Source organism: Pelodiscus sinensis, chromosome 27 (assembly GCF_052426305.1).
Source record: "Pelodiscus sinensis isolate ZL-2025 chromosome 27, ASM5242630v1, whole genome shotgun sequence".
Classification (NCBI taxonomy): Eukaryota; Metazoa; Chordata; order Testudines; family Trionychidae; genus Pelodiscus; species Pelodiscus sinensis.
This window is the reverse complement of record NC_143078.1, coordinates 2677309-2696832: the sequence shown is the minus strand read 5'-3', so window position 1 is coordinate 2696832 and position 19524 is coordinate 2677309. Positions and strand designations below refer to the sequence as shown.

Below are 19524 nucleotides of genomic sequence, written 5' to 3'. Positions count from 1 at the left end.
CAGGGGGCTGGAAAGGCAGAGGAGATGCAGAGGTTTCCCCTCCACCCCCTCCCAGAGCTCTCCCAGCCGAGGCCAGCAGCACCCGCAGCAACGTTCAGTGGCAGATGGGGAGGCCACTGTAAGTAGTGAGTTCACAGCCAGCCCACTTCCTATGGCCTGATTCTGTGAGGCACACAGTGCCCTCTAAGGTGGGTCCAGAGCCCTTCACTCCAGTGGGCGCTCACACTTCCCCCCGGGGGCAGAACGTTCCTCCCCCCCTCCCCCATAACACTGCCAGGATTGGAGAACGGGCAGAGAAGGAGGGCAAGATCCAGAAGTTGGCCCCACAGCTGTCAGGATCTTGGAGGCTTCATAGAATCCAAGGGCTGACAGACACCAAGTCCAGCCCCCTGCCCAAAGCAGGACCAACCCCAACTCAATCAGCCCAGCCAGGGCTTGGTCAAGCCAGGACTTAAAAACCTCTCGGGATGGAGATTCCACCCCCTCCTAGGGAACCCAGCCCAGCGCTTCCCCACCCTCCTTCCGGCTCTACCCATCAAGGAGTTTGCTGGCCTACTTTGCCATCCTTGGGTGCTGTGTCGTGGGGTCCCATCTTCCTCCCACCACAAAAGAAATGGGACCAAACTTCGCCTGCCCCTTGCCAGAGACAGCACTGTGCTACCCGCTCCAGAGCAGAATCCAGAGCTGAGCCATTCGCCCAGCAGCTAAGACAGCCACCCTGGGCTCCCAAGCCATGTGCGGCTGAGGGACACTCAGCAGAAGAGGCCCCAAGGACACCGCATGCTTGGCTGTGGAGGGGTGACATGCTCAGCATTTCTTCCCAGTGATGCCAGCCTGCGAGCCGGAGTAATAATAGGCGGCAGTGCAAAATATTATGGGCATCCAGCAGCCAGAGGAGGGAGGCATGCCTGAGTCAATGGTGTTATTCAATCCCCAGGCCACACTAGGGAGAGGAAATATTTTTGCTTTAAAACTAGCAGTGTCTCCCATAAACATGGCTGTATACATACGCAATTGCCAAAGGAGCCCAGGTATTTCCAGCAGGGGGCCAGAAAAGCGGAAGTTTTGAAGGACAAAACTATTGTCTTACAGCAGGAAGCACTGCTAGGCGGACAGGCAGCAATGGACGGAGCTTCTACAGGGCTGTCAGGACTTTCTATTTACCATTATGCCCCAAAACCTTCCAACAAAGCATCACACCGCATGATAACCCGTCACCTTGCTCTCATCCTCTGCAAAGGGAGAGGCATGCGCCAGGGAACATCTTACACTGGTAGGAGGGGTCTCTGACACACCCCTGCTGCTGTGCTGGTTAGACCAGGGAAGGTGAAAGAAATGCACCATGCGCTCTGAGGGCTGAGGTTTGCAAGAGCTCTTAGCTCTGCGGTATTCCTTCCCAGCCTCCTATTATCTGGGTGCTGAAAAGCTGCAAGAGATCCAAGATTCCCCTTCACATGCAGATGGAGTAGGAACTAAGGCCAGGGTCCCCAGACACGAGGGGCTTGGTCTATACTCATGAGTTGGGCTAACAACTGCATCAGCCAGAGGTGCAGAACAATCAACACCTCTCACTGCCATGGATCCATCTCCCAGTGTAGACACCGCTAAATCCAGAGGAATGCTACCCTCCTTGTAACTCACTTGCTGCAGGGAGGTGCCTCTCCCTCTGCATAGGCTGCCTCTACACCACGCATACTGTGGCCCTGGGAGTCTCCACAGCATGGACCCAGACACAGCCTTGTTCCACTGTGCAACACTGGACTCCCCCCCGAATACACAGGGGAATGGACAATGCCACCTCAGGAGAAGCAGTGAGGAAGCCCTAAGCACCTCATTTCACAGCCAGAGCAGCCAGAGGGAGGGGATGGGACGCAGGATTCCAAGCTCTGGGATCACCTGACCTGGGGCCACTGGAGAACCCGAGGCGCGCCAGCAGGAATTTTTGGAGAACTGGAGTGTGCACAGCACACGAGCGCCCGCGGGGAGGGGGTTAAAAGGAAACTCGCTGTTGAGTAAACAGATACGGCTGCCTCCAGTTTGTGTGTTTATCTTAGAAGCAATTTAGGGTTCTCCTTGTTTATAAGGGTGGAAGTCAGCAGATTCCCCTAACGGGAAAGCGAGCCGGACGCCAGCATGTGACAGTTCTCTTCTGTTCGGCCTCCGCCTCGGGGAGCCTGCACTCAGAAGCGGCCACATCAGCGGCCTAGTGAGATCTGTCCACGGGGGCAAGGAACACCTCAGCCTCGCTCATGGCTGACCCTTCACAAGCAGCCTGCCCCATGCACCTCTCCATTGCTCCTCGTTGCCTCAGACACAGCTTTGTTGACCTGAATGACATCTTTCCACCACCTGGCGGCAGACACCAGCCAGCAAGGACCTGTTGCCCTGTTTCTTGTCCCGCTGCTTGTCCCCCACTTCGTTCCCCGTGTAAACATGCCAATGCCCAGAAGAGCCTGTCTTGGCCATCTCCACTTGCCAGGAGCAGTTCTCCTTTCCCTGCTCAACTCCGTGGCTGCCAAATGGCAACCACATGTAGGGCTGGTGGCTTGTTTCTAGGGTCTCCCCCCCCCCCCCCCCCAGGGTCCATAAAATGCAGATTTACCAAAAGCAAAATGAGTCCGTTTTGACTACGCTTCTCTTTAGCAAACAGAGCAGAGCTGAAAGGTGGCTTCACTCTTCAGTTTCAAAGTGACTTGGTTCCTTTTTTGAATACTCCAAGTCATGACTGGCACAAACATCTTGGACTGCTCTGCCTGAAGTACTTTGATCCACCCAGAACAATTAATTCCCCTGGAATTTTATTCCCTGGGGAAGCCTGAAGAATTTCCCTTCTGAAATGAATTAAAAACTTCCAAACACACAAGATTTCCCATGGTGCCATTGGAACACAGCTTTTGATTCTCCAGTGCTCCCGCACTGTGTAGCCACTGACACCAGGGCAAATTAGGTGCATCAAAACCCAAACGTCTTCCCTTCTTGGTTGTGCAAAGTCTGTGGACAAGCCAACCCAGGCCTGAGTGACCAGGAGGTGGAGGACAACAAAGAATCAAGCCACAAAGGCTGAAGAAAAATCAACCCACTGCATTTCTCCCAGACTGCAGACAGCTGCAAAGAGCTCTCACGTTGCATGGAGATGGAGCCCTGGGACCCAGATAAGCTGGCAAGGTGCATCATGGAAAGACAAAGGAATCGGTGACCCTCCTCTGTTCTCTCATCCCACTTTCTCTCCCAATAATATTTGCTGTGATCAGGCTGCTTGGCAGCTGGGTGGAGTGCGCAGAAATCATTAGCTCACGGCATGGAAAAAAGGAGTGCCTGCCTGGTGTTTATCTCGCTCAGAGGATCCGACATGACCGACGCTTCCTGTGGGGGATAAGTTCGCCCGTTGCCATGAGCCAGACATCTCCATTGGCAGCACCCAGCATCCTCCTCAGAGCCAGCAACCCCGATGCTTGTCCCGTTTGGCAGCTGGCACCAAGCTGGAGACCTCAGGGGCAAGAACAAGGCCCAGGGACATACACCAGAGCCCTACAGCGTTGGTCAGGTCCTTGCCGCTCCCGGCACCCCTTCCCATCGTCATGGAAACGGACCAATGTTCTAAGATCGCTGCGCCCAACCTCCCCGTCTCCCTCCCGAGGCTCCAGCCCTGACCTCAGCTATGATCAGTCCTGGTGCTATAGGGGGTTAGATGGAGACATGGGGCCTGACCTCTCCATCCTTCCCCATCTCTTGGGGCTACAGGTATCCTCAGCTCAGAGCCCCCGCAGGCCACACCGATCCCGTCTGCCAGAAGAGCCTCCCAGGTCCAAGAGGGCCATTTGGCCCCCAGCTCTCCAGGTCACACTGCCCTCCTCTCAGCCCACGGGGAGCAGCTCTCCACGCTGAGCACGGCTGCTGCACGGCCCACAGTGCACAGAACTGCCTTAAAGGTCCGTCAGCAACAGCAGGCCAGCCTGCAGGTCTCAGCCTGAGCAGGGCAGCTCAGTTTCCAGCAGTGCTCTCCCTGGGTGAAGGAAGGTGGGAGAGGAACCCCCGCTTCCTCTGACCCCTTGCAGCCAGACACCCCCGCCCCTTTGGAGCAAAGCACAAGGGAGAGGCGACTGGCCTCCACCCCCTCGGAGCGCTCCCTTGAGCTGCTTTTGGCTCTGCTGGCTTCCCCCCACCTCCACGGCGCTGCTGCTGCCTGATGAAAGGTTGATGAGCAGGCTTGTGAGAATCCTGTGCCTCGGCCAGCCCAGCCCAGCCCCAGCTTGCAAAGCCATGGGGAGCTGGGTGTATTCTCCACAGCACCAGCCCGAGATGACCCTGAGCATCAGCCAGCCTTTCATCAAAATATTTTTAAAAGGTGGGGGCAGGGAAGCCTCTCCTCCCTCTCCATAGGGACAGGACTTTCCGAGGCCACAAGCGCTCGGAGGGACACAACCCAGCCAGCGAGGCAGTGAAATAGGAGCCACATTGGTTGCTCTTATTGGTATAGGAGGGAAGGGCTTATTTCCAGGCTAGGGGCTTGACAAGTCTGACACCCCCACCCCGCCACTCCCCAGCCCCCTCTTCCAGCCGGCAGTTAAGCTCAGTGGTGCAGCAAAACCCGTCCCGGCTGCTTTCCAGCAGGGGACCTAGGCAGGGCTTTCGGGTGGATTTGGAAAACTCTGCCCCTGCTCCAGTGTCGGTGCGGCTTTGGAGTCGGCAGAGGAGCCTGGCTCCGAAGGGGGAGGCCAGAGAACTCCCCCCACACTGCCTGGATTTCTGCGCAAGGCGCCTCGGGAAGAGCAAGCAGACTGGGGCAGAGAACTGTACACTCCCTGTCCTTCCTCCACCACCCCCGTTCCTCTCGCTGGATGCAGGGGTAGGGGCTGGCAGGAGCACCCTGCCCCAGGACACAGCATGCCAGCGTGACAGACATGCCTGCAGCCGATAGGGAACATCCAGAACTGCAGCCGAAAGGGTTTAAAGGCCAAGTGTGTTGGAAGGAGAGACACTCCCTCCTTTGGGCCAGCTGCCCGCTTCGAGCTAATGGGGGGCATTCCCCCAGGACAGGTCCCCCATCAGTGCTAATGATGGCTCTTGCCCCTTCCTCTGAGGCAGCTGGTCCTGGCAGACACTGGGCTAGATGGACCTGGGGTCGGCGCAAGCCAAGCAATTCTCATGCATTTTTGGTCTTTACCGACAGGTTTCTGCTGGTTTCTGGGATGCGTCTCCAATGTGCAAGCAAACAGGGGGCAGAGATTGTCTGAATACTGAGCACTCGTCTACCCCACCCTCCCTTAGTGTGTGACAGAATGGGGCAAAAATCAGGATCTCTAGAACCCAGGGTCCGATCCCCCCAAGATACACTGCAGGGCTTCTACCCTATTGTGTGGCCAGCTGGGACCCCTGAACTCAGTTGCTTCTGATGTCGTCTCCTGGCCCACTGCTGTGTGTTTCATCCAGCTTCCCATCAGCCCAGCTGGTCACGAGCCCCGGGGCAGGGACTGTCACCTTCCTAGCTGGTCTGTACAGCACCTAGCACAGAAGAGCCTGCTCCTCCTTTAGCTCCCAACGGGCTGCAGAGGAGAAGCGAACTCATGGTAATAATCAGGTGCCGGCCTTGCAGGTTCATGAGTTCACCCCACTGCTCTGAGCTGGAAAGAGCCTTTTTATCAAATCCTGCTGCCATCCACGGAGCTGGGTTCATGCCACAGGAAACACAGACGGGGCGGCCCCATCAGCTGCTACCCCAGTAACCTATCCCTTCACCTGAAATATTGCAAAAGAATTGGATCACCGATTAGAGGGAGACAACACAACGGGTTCATTTACAAGTTCAACACTATCAACTTGAGCTTGAACAAAGACATTCACTGGCTAACGCACTACAAAAGCAATTTCCCCACCTTTGATATTCACATTTCCACATCCACTGCTGTGAGTGAGATACCTCCAGCCTGACTTAATTAGCTTCATTAACACTGGTCCTACACTTGACAGGTAACTTCTTTTGCTGTTATATATACACCCTGGACTCTAATTCCCACTCCAACTCATCTGATGAAGTGAAACACCCAGGAAAGCTCATGATCTAATAAATCTGTTCGTCTCTAAGGTGCCCCGGGACTGCTCGCTGTTTTCAGTTACAGACTAACATGGCTCCTCCTCTGAGACCTGAGCTGAAAGCGCACAACTCACTTTTGAAAACTGCCTTCCTCCCACACTTGTTTGGCATATCTCAGAACGGGGACCGGCTCCACAGTTTCCTTCACTCCCTAGCTGTAATTCAGGCAAAGCACAACTCCCCTTCTTCCCCCTGCCCCACTTCTGGGCTTGGTGCACCTCAGGGTTATTTGGTTAGACAAAGCCCCCGATGACTCAGCACTGGTCCCCTACACCCTGTCAATCTGGCTTCATCCCAGCCCTGGGAGTTTAGGTCAATCCAAGCCGGCTGCTCCAGGTTGCCCCATGAAGTTCAGGGAGTGCAGGCTGCCTCCAAAGCAGAAGAGTCTGCTGGCCAGCAACACACCCTTGTAGGCGGTTTTCCTGCCCCAGCAGGAAGCTCTCACTGTCAGCAATCAGGACTGAACCCCTTCTGCATAGAGTGCTCCACCTTTACAGGGCGGGAATTAGCCCTTCAAAAGCAGGCAGGTGAGTGTGCAACAGAGGTGTGAAATGGGGGAGAATCCCACCTGTGCACTCACATCCCCACCTTGGTGCAGACACATTCCTCCCCCCCATCCCTCTGGTTACGGTTACTTTGCGCCATGCGGCTCAAGGGGAACCCAGGGCTTAGCCCCAGTGTTCCCTCATTTTTTCCATCTATGTGCAGAATAAATTTTGGTCTGTGCACCAAGATGCGCACCACCAGAAGGAACACATGCTGCAGGCGTTCTGCTAATCAACTGGTTGGCATTTGACTCTCCTGGGCAGCTGCCCAAGCACTCGGTTTACAGGGAGCACTGCTTAGCCCCCAACCAATCTTCTCCCAAAGCAGTCAGTGACTATCAACTCCGCCAGCAGGGGGCAGTACTGTCCCTCCCACAATGGCTGGTGGCACGCCGAAGGCAAGCAAGGCTGGTGCAGCTAGCATGCCTGCGCTGCAGTGATGCAATCCAAGGCTTGGCACAAGAGGCGTGGGAGCACCCAAGCTTAATGTGGTGGGAGTGAGATCATACCGAGTGAATGGCCGTGCTAGGAACAGAACCTAGAAGACCAGCTCCCAGTTCCACTCCACCCTGCTTGCCAGCGAACCCCTCTCGCCTGCTGAGTCCAGACCAACATTCCCTCAACTCTTCCAAAGTTGTGCAGATTTGTTCCTGTCATGTGCGGAATACATTTTATGTGCACTGAGGCCACATGCACCACCCACAGAAAAAAAATCTTGCTGTGGGCACTCTGATAATCAGCTGGGTGGCATTTGAATTTCCCCTGAGCGGCTGCACAAGCGCCCATTTACAGGGAACCTTGGTCCAGATTCCTGGTATTTAGCACACCCAACCTCATTCCCCTCCCAAAGTCTAGAATAGAACCCAGGAGTCAGAACCCCCCATTGCCCCTGCTCTTCCCCATGGGCCCCCACTCCCTGAACACAAAGCGGGTGCACTGGGCTGATTCCTCTGCCTTCTCTCCCCCCACAGGTACATCGGGGCTCTGGGAGCAAGGGTGATCTGCGACAACATCCCTGGATTAGTCAACAAGCAACGGCAACTCTGCCAGAGGTATCCTGATATCATGCAGTCCGTCGGGGAGGGAGCCAAGGAGTGGATCCGGGAATGTCAGCACCAGTTCCGGCACCACCGCTGGAATTGCAGCACTCTGGATAGAGACCACACGGTCTTCGGGCGAGTCATGCTCCGAAGTAAGTGCTTGCCTTTCCCAGCCCCTGCTGGGCAATTACTGCCTTACTCTAACTCGCACTGGTCTGCGGGTGGGAGTGGATTGAAAAATGCCAATTAATTTTGGTGGGACATTTCCAATAGCTGTTTCCTCCACACCCCCTTTCCCTGGGGCTTTTGCCCCAATAGGAACCCAAGAGCATATTTAAAAATTGTGGCGGAAATGAGTTTGTAGCTCTCCATCAAGAACCAGATTGGGGGTTTCTCCCAAACTAAATTTTGATGGATCGACTAGCTGGCTCCACACTGCATATGGTGTCCAAGAAACCCAGGCGTTGGCCAGACACAGGGGGATGGTCGGGGGGGTTGTGTTTCACTGAGGAAAGGAGCACTGAAGAGAAGAGGGTTAGCTACAGTCTGTGAAGATAGTGAGACACACCTGGAAGGGAAAGAAAACTAGCTGGTCCCTCCCCCTGGATCTATGAGCTCTGCAGTTAAGTTCTCACCTCTGAGTTACCAAGTACCTAACGGCTGGGAGTGGAGAACCCAGAGGGAAGGAGAGCGTTGGCTGGAGGATCTGACATGGATGCTCCTTCTACCTTTGATTTCTGCCCAACTGGAGCAGGGGAAGGAGGTCGAGCTAGAGGACTCACCTAGGAAGTCGGGCTGCTGCCTGGCACAGCAGGGATGCAGCAACCCAGGAAGCCAATGACCTGACTGCCATTTCCACCCACAGGCAGAGAGGCAGGGGGCTTTCAACGCACCTTTGCATCCACCAGTGTAAGTCAGAGCAGCCCCAGGGCAGCTCTAACTTAGACTCGGCTTCTATGGCCCGGAGGGAGCAGCCCAGCAGCTAAGACCCCCAAATGCAGAAAAACCATCTTTCCACAGCCCTGATGCCCCATCACCCTTGGAAACAGATGGGGAGGGGCTATCTAGCCACTCATCGGCCCTGTGCCAAGGGGGTGTCCCAGTGGCTTCACAGCCCCTCTCTCGCACCAGTGCGATGTCTAGGGCCTGCCATAGCACACTAGTGCACCAGGCCCAGCCGAGCCGGGGCTGGGCTCATTCCTGGCTCCACCATCCACGCCCTGGGGACTTGGGGCCAGTCCCAGTACTCCTGAGGGTGTGTGCTCCATTTCCAAGGAGACGCTTAGGGCCCAGCACCAGGCTGGCCCTGCCAGCCACATTCCAGCAGGCTCAGCCCGGGCTGCGTGGTAGGGACAGTAGCTCACTGGGCCAGGCCCAGCTGCAGTACGGTTCCAACAAACTGAGGCGTATTAACCTCCTTCTGGAGTGCAGCAGACATGCCCTGTGCCCATGGGTTACTCAGCCAGAGCCTCCTCCCCAGTACATTACACCTCCTCTCACTCCCAGAGCTCAGCTACACCCAGAGCCCCACATCCCCTTGAAATATTAAAGCTCAGGGACTCCCCAGCCCACATAGCCAGCCCCTGTCCATCGCCAGGCACTCTGGTAAAAGCAGCAGCTCTGTGGTGCCGGTGTAACCCCCACACCTGCTGGGGGAGGGGCACTGAACATAAGTCCTGCCAGACTGGGTCAGACCCAAGGTCCATCTAACCCAGTGTCCTGTCTGCTGACAGTGTCCAATGCCAGATGCCCCAGAGGGAGGGAACATAACAGGTAATCCTCATGTGATCCCTCCCTTGTCTCCCACTTAGAGAAACGCCATTCCTACCCATCCAGGCTAATAGCCATTGAAGGACCTAACCTCCATGAATCTCTTCTGAATCCTGTTAAAGTCCTAGCCTCCACCACATCCTCTGGCAAGGAGTTCCACAGGTTGACTGTGCACTCAGTGAAGAAAAGCTTCCTTTTGTTTTTTTAAAACCTGCTGCCTATTCATTTCATTTGATTACCCTCCGTTCTTATATTGTGGGAATATGTAAATAACTTTTCCTTATTCACTTTTCCACACCAGTCATGATTTTATAGACCTCTCTCATATTCCCCCTTAGTCTCCTCTTTGCTCAGCTGAAAAGTCTAAGTCTTTTAAATCTCTCTTCCTATGGGACCCATTCCAAACCCCTCATCACTTTTGTTGCCGTTTTCTGAACCTTTTCCAATGCCAATATATCTTTTTTGAGATGAGGCTCCCACATCTGCACACAGTATTTAAGATGTGGGCGTACCAAGGATTTATAGAGAGGCAATAAGATATTCTCCATCTTATTCTCTCCCCTTTTTAATGGCTCCTAAATCATGTAGGGGCACTGAGACCACTTACAATGAGCGAGAGAAGGAGTCTGCCCTACAGCCTGAGCTGGGAGCCAGCTGGCTTTTAGCACACGCTGCAGACACTCCTGCACTGAGCTCCAGAGTTCCCCGGTTCGGTTCCCCCTGTCGGTGTTACACCGGCACTCAAGAACCACTTAGGAACCTCTTCAGTTGTGCTGTGGCCAGGCTGCCATGCGTGTTAGGCTGGGTTACTTTCTTGGAAGCATGGCTCTTCACTCAGTTAATCCAGCGGCAACGGGAGCCCAGCCAGCGCTGGGACAAGAGGGGGCAGGGCAAGGAGACACCTCTGGGGAAGGAGCGTGTCTGTAAACAGTAATGGGATCTATAAATATTTGGAGAGCGGGGCCGGCCAGGAGTCAGCTGCTCGCATGGGAACCGTCGCCTTATGTGGCAGGGAAGCCAAGCCGGAGAGCACGGGGACCCAGGACAATCACAGATCTGGGCCCCGGAGAGGAGCAGGCTGTAGGTTCCCTGTCCACCTGAGCCCCCCCCCCCCATGAAGCCGGGCCCCACCCAATCCTTCCTGGCCCCTGGAGGCATGGGCATGGAGACATGTTTGGGGAAGGCAGTCTCCCTTGCCCACAGGAGAAAGGAGGGCAACTAGACAGACCCAGGGCGCCTGGTCTCCTGTCCCTGACTGCAGGTAGCACAGCCGCTCTGGGCTTTCCCAGGTCAGGAGACTGCTTTAAAAGCCCAGTATTAAATATAGCATGGGCTGGGCTGTTGGCCACCAGGCCCATGAGCCTGCAGGGGCCCGCGTCTCAGGCTCGTCTCTGCCCCCTGGAGTGCTAGAAACTTTCTTCTTTAACACACAATTCAGAGCCTCACCCAGTGCCACAGCTGCAGGAGCTGGGGCGTCACAGAAAGCCCCCCACGCCACGGGACGTGCAGAACCAAGGCACAGGAGTGAATACCTGGCGCTCCTGCAGTGGGCAACTAGTGGGAGCCTGCTTGGCGCAGAGACCCCCCAGCCAGAGCAGATACCATAGCGCTTACAGCCACAAGAAGGACAATCATCTGCGCCACGCTGAGCGCATCACAAAGCCCTCCACCCCCCAGGCAGGGCACGTTCAGGGCCCCCCCCAAGTCCCATTTCCTTAGGGCAGGAGCTCCCAGCCTGCGGGGGACACAGGCTGGCACCTGCAAGATGCAGGCATCTCCTGGGAGCAGAGGGAAGTGCTTGCCAGACAGAACGGCAGAGTGGCACCCAGCTGCTCGGAGGAACAAGGAGGAAGATGCAGAGGGGGGTGGGAAGAGTGAAGCCATAAAACTGCCCAACAGAGCAGCCAGCTCATAAACGCTTAAGCAATACCAAGCCTTGTTTTAAACAACCGCCCATAACAGCAATGAATACCTTTAACATCACTTGCGCAGAGGCCAGCTCCCCAACATGACACTTCCTCCAGCCGCTCTAGGGAGCAAACACTTGCCATTTGCCAGCTTTTATAGAGGGCTTCCTTACCCAGAATGCTTTGCAAGGGAGGGCTGTCCCATCGCTGTTTCTCTGAGTGACTGACAGCCCATCCAACCAATCAGATCTCTTTTCCCCACTTCTTGGTCTACTAAATGTTCACCCCTTCACAGGGGTGTGTGACAACCAGTGTTTTCGGGAGGGGGTGTTTCTAATTCACATGTGGATGAGGCTGGAGCCAGACTGATATGCCACAAGGACACATGGTCCTGCCCTGTTCTACCCTGCCTGTCTCCCCCACACACACACACACACATACACTCTCCCCTCTCCCCATACACTGGGTCACATTCAGTGCCCGGCCGGGTGTGGAGGCCGAGAGCAGCTGGGAAGGTGTTTCCCTCACCCCTGAGGATGCCTGTGGAGGGTGTTGGGTAGGAGGCAGAGGGGCTGGCTGGGAGGTAGGGTGGCCTGGGGAGACGGGCATGCGGAGGAGGGAGCTCGTCAGACCCAGAAAGATCCCAGTGCGGGGAAGCTGGCAGGGCGCAAGGAGGCAGAGGGAGCATTGACAGCTGCAGCCTGCAAGAGAGATGGGTCGGGGAACTTCCCTGGCTCCTGTGTGCAGCACACTGGCTGCTGGGTCAGAGACGCCCAGTCCCTGCAGAGACCAGGGCGGGGGCAGGGTTAGACCCGTGGGAGTTATGGGCCCCCACAATCAGATGCAACCCGTGGCTTAAAGCCCCCCTGCTCCCTGGATACAATAAAGGCCAGGGACCTCGGGCCTCCCTCCCCGCTCAGCCAGACGCGCAGGAAGCAGACCCATGACGCCTGGACTCGCCTCCGCCGACTCCCCGTCCCCCCGGGGCTACTCCACATGCTGAGCGCTGGGGGGGCAGAAGAGAGACATGTGGTGCCCTTCCCTGGAGGGTAGTGGAGACGCCCACGCTCTGAGATGTCCCACCTCGACAGTGGACAGCCCTGTCCCCCTCTGCGCTCCTCCCGGCTGCATAGCACCAGGCAGCAGGGCTTGCTGGAGCCGGGAGGCTGTGTTCCGGCTGCAGCTCTCTGGGTAACACCGGGCTGGGCGCACAGCCTGCCATGCCAGTTCACGGGGCATGGGGCATTTGCTCTTTCCTGGCCACCACTGCCCACTGCCCGCAGGACAGGACTCCTGCCTGGGGCACCACGCCTCTGCCTGCCTGTCACGTGTCATCAGCAGCTGGGGCTGGGCTCCAGGCAGCTTCCCGCTGGTCGGCGAGGGGTTCCACAGTGCAGGGGCCTCTCTGGCCAGGGCTGGAACGGGGACTCTGCTCTCGAGGCCGCAGGAAGCCAGGCACTTTGGGTCACAGGCTGCCAGCAGAGAGGCTGTGACCCCGCGTCTGCCCCCATGCCCGTGTTTGCCGGACTAGAGAGCCGACTGCAGAGCTCTTGGCTTCGGTGTCAGGCCCCCCAGCCCTGGCCAGGGGCCCCAAGAGCTCTGCCTTGGAACAGCTAGGTGCGCTGTTGCCTGGCTTTGATTTGCAGCTGCTTTGACAATGTAACCTCCAGCCAGAGTCATAAACTACCAGGCAGCCAGGGAGCCCTGCGGCAGCAGCTGGGCCATTCGCAGGCTGAGACTGCGAGCGCTTTGCTGCGCCGGAGGCTGGAGAAGAAGCCGGCTGCTGTCCCAGCCTGAGGGCTGGGCTCCTCTGCTCAGGCTGGGGCAGCAATGGGCGGGAGAGGCAGTGGAGGGGCCGAGGGAGAGGTGAGGGGCTGGGAACTCAGCCAGAGGGTGGACTCTCTCTCTCTTGCCCGTGTCCTACGGAAGGCCAAGCTCTGCAGCCAGGGCAGGAGTGCCTGGAAACTACCCCAACGGCAGGGCATAAACCTGACTCTGCCATCACCCCATGCAGTCATACACCGCCCTCTCCCCACACTCTGCTCTCAGGCTTTGCCCCTCTCCAGCAGGACGCAGCCCTTGCTCTGTCAGTCTCTCCGGGGCAGCTCTCTTCCCACCGGTCGCCCCTGCGCTCTGCCTAGTCTCGCTGGCTGGGGTGTCGCTCTCGGGGGCTGGATCATGCCCCTGGGTTCCTCTTCGAGCTCCCTGGGCCCGGCTTGGTGAGCTGAAGGGCCTGCCGGGGGGAGCTCTGGGCTGGGTTGCTCTCTGCTTTGCTCTCCGCTCTGCGTGCTTAGACTCTGGCCTCCCCAGGGCAGCTCCAGTGCAAGCACATTTCAACCGGGCCCTAAGCAGAGCCACTCACCTCTCCCTGGCACCCCCGGGCACTCCCTGCATCCCTCTCTCTGAGCCAGGTGCGCTGCTTCTGGGGCCCAGGGTCTCTGGGGGACCGTCCGGCAAAGGAGCCGTGAGCAGTCAGGTGCGAGTGCTCCCCCTGGATAGCCAGGGTCTCCCCCCGCAGGAGAAACGAGGCTCAAACCCCACTATGCAGCATAGCTGCCCAGCTTCGTGGGCCCGTTCTCTCTCACGCATGGGCACACAACTCTCACATGGGCATGCACACACACTGAGCCGCTTTGGGTTCTCCAGACAGACCAGTCAGGACAGGGTCTTTGGGCCCGCAGAGCCCAGCGAGCGGCCAGCCCAGCACAGTAGCCAGCTTGCAGAATCCCTTGGAGCAGCGACACTTGATGGTTATTTGTTCTGCAGTAGCAGCTAGAGCAGCAGTGGGCAACCTGCCGCCCATCGGGGCTCTGTGTGTGGCCCCCCAAATATCTGGTTTGCTGTTGCCCACGTGCAGGGTTTCCATCCACGCAGGGGGGTTTCCCTAGCAGTGTTACTGAAGTGCCACACACATAGAGCCAGGCCACGTGCAGGGAGGCGCGTGCTGATTGCACACAGCGCTGACCGGGAGAGCCGGGCGCTCCTCAGCAGCCAATCCCAGCGCTGCTACGGGCCCGCCAGCACCGCCCGCATGGTCTAGGGCCACACGCACAGTGAGCGAACGCGCCCCGGGAGAGCACCTCAGTGAGGACAATCGTGAAGATGAAGGAGGCCGCTCCTCTGGCCCCCTCACTAGCTTGGGCTGGTCATCGCTGTGCTAGAGGCCCCAATAAGACAGTGGGGGACCTTTGCGCCGGGCGCTGGACTAAAAGGCAGCCCCTGCCCCTCCGGATTGCCAGGAGCATGACACGAGGCAGCAGGTGGAGGCCACAAATGAAAGGGACAGCAGGGCCCCAGTGAACTGTCCTAATAACCAAGGCTCAGAGACCCCAGCCAGGCAGGGGGTGGGCAGGCATGTGATGTGCGGGCACCCGGGCAGTGTGGGGGGCTGGAGGGTTCCCCCCCCCCCAGGAGTTAGAGGTTACTCTTTCATTAGCAATTCATCAGGGGTGATTCCTCCAGCAATTCGTCCAGCCAAAGGTGGTGACCCTGGGGGGCTGGGTGCACGGCTTGGCAGCTGTTGGGCGTGGGCTCTTCCCACACAGAGGGCTGTGCAGGCCGAAGCATTAAGGCGGGACAGGTGACAAAGGCCAGCACTGCCAGGCTGCCGGTCGCTCTCGGTGCAGTCGACAATTCCCCCCCACCTCCCATTTCCCTAGGAGGTGGGAAGCGCTGGGATGGGTTCCCTAGGGAGCTGGTGGAGTCTCCATCCCTAGAGGTTTTTAAGTCTTGGCTTGACAAAGCCCTGGCTGGGTTGATTTAGTTGGGATTGGTCCTGCCTTGGGCAGGGGGCTGGACTTGATGACTCCTGAGGTCTCTTCCAGCTCTAGGATTCTCTGGTTCTATGACCCCACCCAGGCGCTGCGTGACCCGCACCCTGGCGCATGCCGTGCACGGTGGGTAACAGGCCACGCAGGGCCAGCTTGCCCCCCGCTCATGCCGTTTGGGGTCACAAGCCAGGTGCCGCCCTAGCAGGCCCTAGAGCCAGAGCCAGCCCTGAGGCACACAGAGGGGGGCTGCTTTCTGTGGTGGGAAGACGGAGGCCAAGCAGCGCCCAGCCCCAGCACGGTTCAGCCTGGTTCCGTTGGCGCTGGGCCTGCTCCCAGCCCGTGGCGTTGGGCGCTTCGATGCCCCGGGGCTCAGAGCGCGGAGAAGGGGGCGCAGACCAAGGAGGCAAGTGCTGCGGCGCCCTGCTGGAGGGGCCGGGCTGAGCACAGCTCTGCTTTGTATCTGGGGGTGTCTCTGAGGTCCCTGCCCGCGTCCTGCTCTGAGGGGGGCCTGGTGCACACACTCACTCCCCGCCCCTTGCTCCCCCCGGCAGGCAGCAGGGAGGCGGCTTTCGTCTACGCCATCTCCTCGGCCGGGGTGGTGTACGCCATCACCCGGGCCTGCAGCCAGGGGGAGCTGAAAGCCTGCGGCTGCGACCCCCTCAAGCGTGGCCGCTCCAGGGACGAGCGAGGGGAGTTCGACTGGGGCGGCTGCAGCGACAACATCCACTACGGGATCAAGTTCGCCAAGGCCTTTGTGGACGCCAAGGAGAAGAAGGTGAAGGACGCCCGGGCGCTGATGAACCTGCACAACAACCGTTGCGGGAGGACGGTGAGTCCCGGGGGCCATGCCCCAGTCCTGCAAGCCCAGCCTGGCGAGACCCCCCCCCCTTGCAGAGGGCACATGCCGCCCGCCTGGAGCAGCTTGCCGTTTGGATTCCGAACCGGCGGGGCACCCGGCTGCCGGGCTGTTACCAAGCTGTGGGCACAGCAGCTCTCACCCTTCCAGGCTGGAGACCCCTGGCCGGTCGGGCAGCCCTGTTCTCCCTGCGCAGCAGCTGTCCCAGACCCCTGGCAGCAGCCCCAGTCGGCCGCTGGGGCCTGTCAGGAAAGCGGATTTCCTACCTAGCTGCGGCATCTCCTCCCTGTTGCAGCCCACACCAGCCCCATTGGCCAGAATGCCCTGGCCTGGCTGTACCCCTGCCCCAGCTGCATGCGCACAGCAGTGCTAGTTTGTACGGAGGAAAGGAGGCTGGGAACAGCACATTCAGCCCCCAAAGTGCAGCCCCACAGGACCCCCGGTTAACTGGACATCTCTCACAGCAGCCCAGTACAGGCCTCCACGCTCTTCTCTGCAGCAAAGCTCAGGCTCCTACCGGCCCTGCTGGGAACATGGAGGAGCAGCGAGCACCAGCTCCCTGCAGCCCAAAGCGTCAACCTGCGGAGCAGATGGATCCTGTGGGCCTCCAGGGCCTGCAGCCCTCCCTGTAGCCTCACTGGCCTCAAGGAAGGCAGATCCCCATGTGACATTCCCCAGGGTGCACTCTGGACTGCTGATGAGCTGTGTCTCATCAGTGCTCCTTTCCCACTGCTTGCCTGGTGAGCAGCCACTCCTAGCCCACGTACACACAGCCTCCAGCATGTCACTGCGTGGGTGTGCCTTTGGAGAACTGGTTTGGATCTGCCTTTCTGACTCTGGAACGTGTTACAGCAACATTACAGAGTAGAAATTTGTAATTGTAAATACATGGCTGACCCACATTTTACAGGACAATAATGTTCAGCAGCTTATGATGTTTCAAACAATTTCTCCCAAGGCATACTTTGTAATATTTATCATAGTCTTGTCCAAGTGGGGAAGGTAAGAGTATAGACCATCACACTCCATTAGCGCTGAAGACAGGCCTGGGTCTGGGAAGTGGCATCCCCTTCTGGACAGAGCCTAACCTGTCCCCAGCTTGCCTGTGCCCATCAGCACAGAACTGAGGGCTACTAGTGAGCCACACATGAACTGCACTGCCGAAGAACCCCAGCAGAATCCTGGTTACAGCCTCATGCCCGCCCCTCCCCAGAAATGTGTGTCTTGCGCTCTCAGCACACTGCTGAGAAATGTGGGGTCCTAAAACATGCCTCATTTCTTCAGGGGACAAGGACAGGCACCAGGCTTGTGACCCCAGATGGAGTTTCCCACACACTTTAATCACATACTGGTTCAGACTGAACAAGAACATAATTTTATTAACTACAAAAAGATAAATTGTAAGTGGTTACAAAGGATGATGCATCAAAGTCAGGGTTGGCCACAGAAGAAATGAATAAACCACCAGCTACTCCCTAACTGAACAAGCTAAGTGAACTTAAAAGCGCAAGGTTTTGTCTCACCATACATTTACAGTATTCTGAAAAGCCGGCCAGCAAGGACCACCTTGCTTGCTTTGTCTTTGCAGCATTGCAGCGGCTGTGAGGGAAGACGGAGGGAGAGAGAGGTGATCTGAGGCTGCTGTCTCTCATTCTTATACCAGTCTCCCCTCTTTGAGGGGACAAATAGTCTCTTGTGGATGTGAATGTTTGACTGTCCCTGTGATGAAATGTAGATTTCTCATTCACGCCTTCCCGTTGCTGGAGAATGTTCACTTGACTAAGTGATACCCCCACATGAATTTGTCGATGCTTGTGTGGGTGTGCCCGAGTGCCTTTGTAGAACTGGTTTGGGTCTGTCTTTCTGAATCTGGAACATGTTACAGCAATGTTATACAGTAAAAACTTGTAATAATATATACATGGTCAACACATGTTTTACAGGATAATGTTCAGCAGATTATGATGTTTCACAGGGCATACTTTGTACCACTATCATAGTCTTGTCCAAGGGGGGAACTTTAATAGCATACACCGTCACACCCAATTAGCACTGAAGTCAGGTGTGAGTCTGTGAAAGGGCACCCCTATCTGGACAGGGCCCAACCCCTAACCTTTCTCCAGGACACGAGTTCAGTTTTCTAAATGGCCTGAGGCTGAAAGCTTCCTTCTCTCAATTCATCTCATCGCTCCTCCCACCCCCACTCCAGTTTAAAGGGCCCCAGGTCAAAACAACTAGCAGTAACACAGACCTGCTTTCAACTGAGGCGTGTCCTGTTTATAATCCACGCCTGTGGCCTTTTGGTGTCAGAGCTGTTGCAAGGGGTGAGAGATTTGTGGCCTTCTTCTGTCACCCCAGGGAGCTGAGCAGCAAGGACTCATTGGGGGTTGTACAAAATCCTTTGCGATTTTCCAGAGCGTCCCTTTTGCTCACAAAACTCCCCACCTCTACCCATTAGCTACCCCCACCCTCCCAGGGGCAAGAAACGGGCAGGCTGAGCTTCTGTGGCTGGCACCTGACCCACCTGAGTGCAATGTGCTGGCTCAGCCTTACCGTTCCCTCATGGCCACTTCTCTCTGACAGGCTGTCAAGCGATTCCTGCAGCTGGAGTGCAAATGCCACGGAGTCAGCGGCTCCTGCACCCTCAGGACGTGCTGGCTGGCCCTGTCTGATTTTCGGAGAACTGGCGACTACCTTCGGAAGAAATACAACGGGGCCATCCAGGTGACAATGAACCAGGACGGCACCGGCTTCACCGTGGCCAACAAGAACTTCAGGAAACCCACCAAAACAGACCTGGTGTACTTTGAGAACTCTCCTGATTACTGCGTGATGGACAAGTCGGCAGGTAAGACTCCGTCCCACGAGCTGTTGGGGAATCTAGCACAACCTCTCATCCCCTCTCAGGCCTCCTCCTGCTACCCCACGGAGGGACTCCCACAGCCCCCTCCCCCGGGGCTATTAGCGCTCAGCCTAATTGTCCAATTCAGGCAGTGCAGGGCTATCTAACCTGCTTGCCACTGAGAGAGACAAGGGGGCTAAGATGGCCCGTTATTGGAACCACTTCTGAAGCCCCTCAGAGCTTTCCCTCCCAGCAGCTTATCTCTCTTCCCAGTAGAATTTGGTCCAGTAAATGATATTACCTTCCCCACCTTGCCACTCTAGTATGGTGGAACCTACCCAGCTACAGCCTCCCGGCAGGTTACTGCTGCATATTCAGCTTGCATAGGTAGAGAGAGCAGCCTAGCAAAAAGCGAGGGTTGAACTCCTGCGGCTGGGGCTGGGACAGAAGCAGCAAGGTAGAACATCGGGTAACGAAGGTAGAACATCGGGTAACTAAGGTAGAACGTCGGGTAACGTCCCCGCTATGCGTTCTCTGCTGATCCAGGTTCCAGAGCCATCTCTGTTCCCTTCCCTCCCCCCGGGAAGGCCTCACAAACCCAGCGAGAGTTGCAACACATCCCCTTATGGGCAATGTCTCATGAGATGGGGGAAAAAACCCTTAAACTGAAAAACCAAACAGCATCTCCCCAGCCAGAAAAGTC

At 57.1% G+C, this 19524-nt stretch overlaps 1 protein-coding gene and 1 long non-coding RNA gene across 3 annotated transcripts in view; one reads left to right on the top strand and one right to left on the bottom strand.

Annotated features, from left to right (window-relative positions):
• LOC149521385 (uncharacterized) overlaps positions 1-11523 on the bottom strand; it is a 130478-nt gene extending 118955 nt beyond the window's left edge. For both annotated transcript variants that reach the window (XR_016347967.1, XR_016347966.1), the window contains exon 1: positions 11419-11523. This is a non-coding gene — a long non-coding RNA (uncharacterized LOC149521385). The remainder of the gene's footprint in view (positions 1-11418) is intronic.
• Positions 1-19524, top strand: part of WNT2B (Wnt family member 2B) — a 32968-nt gene that overhangs the window by 10773 nt on the left and 2671 nt on the right. Inside the window, exons 2-4 of the mRNA XM_075910078.2 lie at positions 7608-7828; positions 15675-15952; positions 18563-18827. Coding sequence (XP_075766193.1) covers positions 7608-7828; positions 15675-15952; positions 18563-18827 — 764 coding nt within the window. The remainder of the gene's footprint in view (positions 1-7607; positions 7829-15674; positions 15953-18562; positions 18828-19524) is intronic.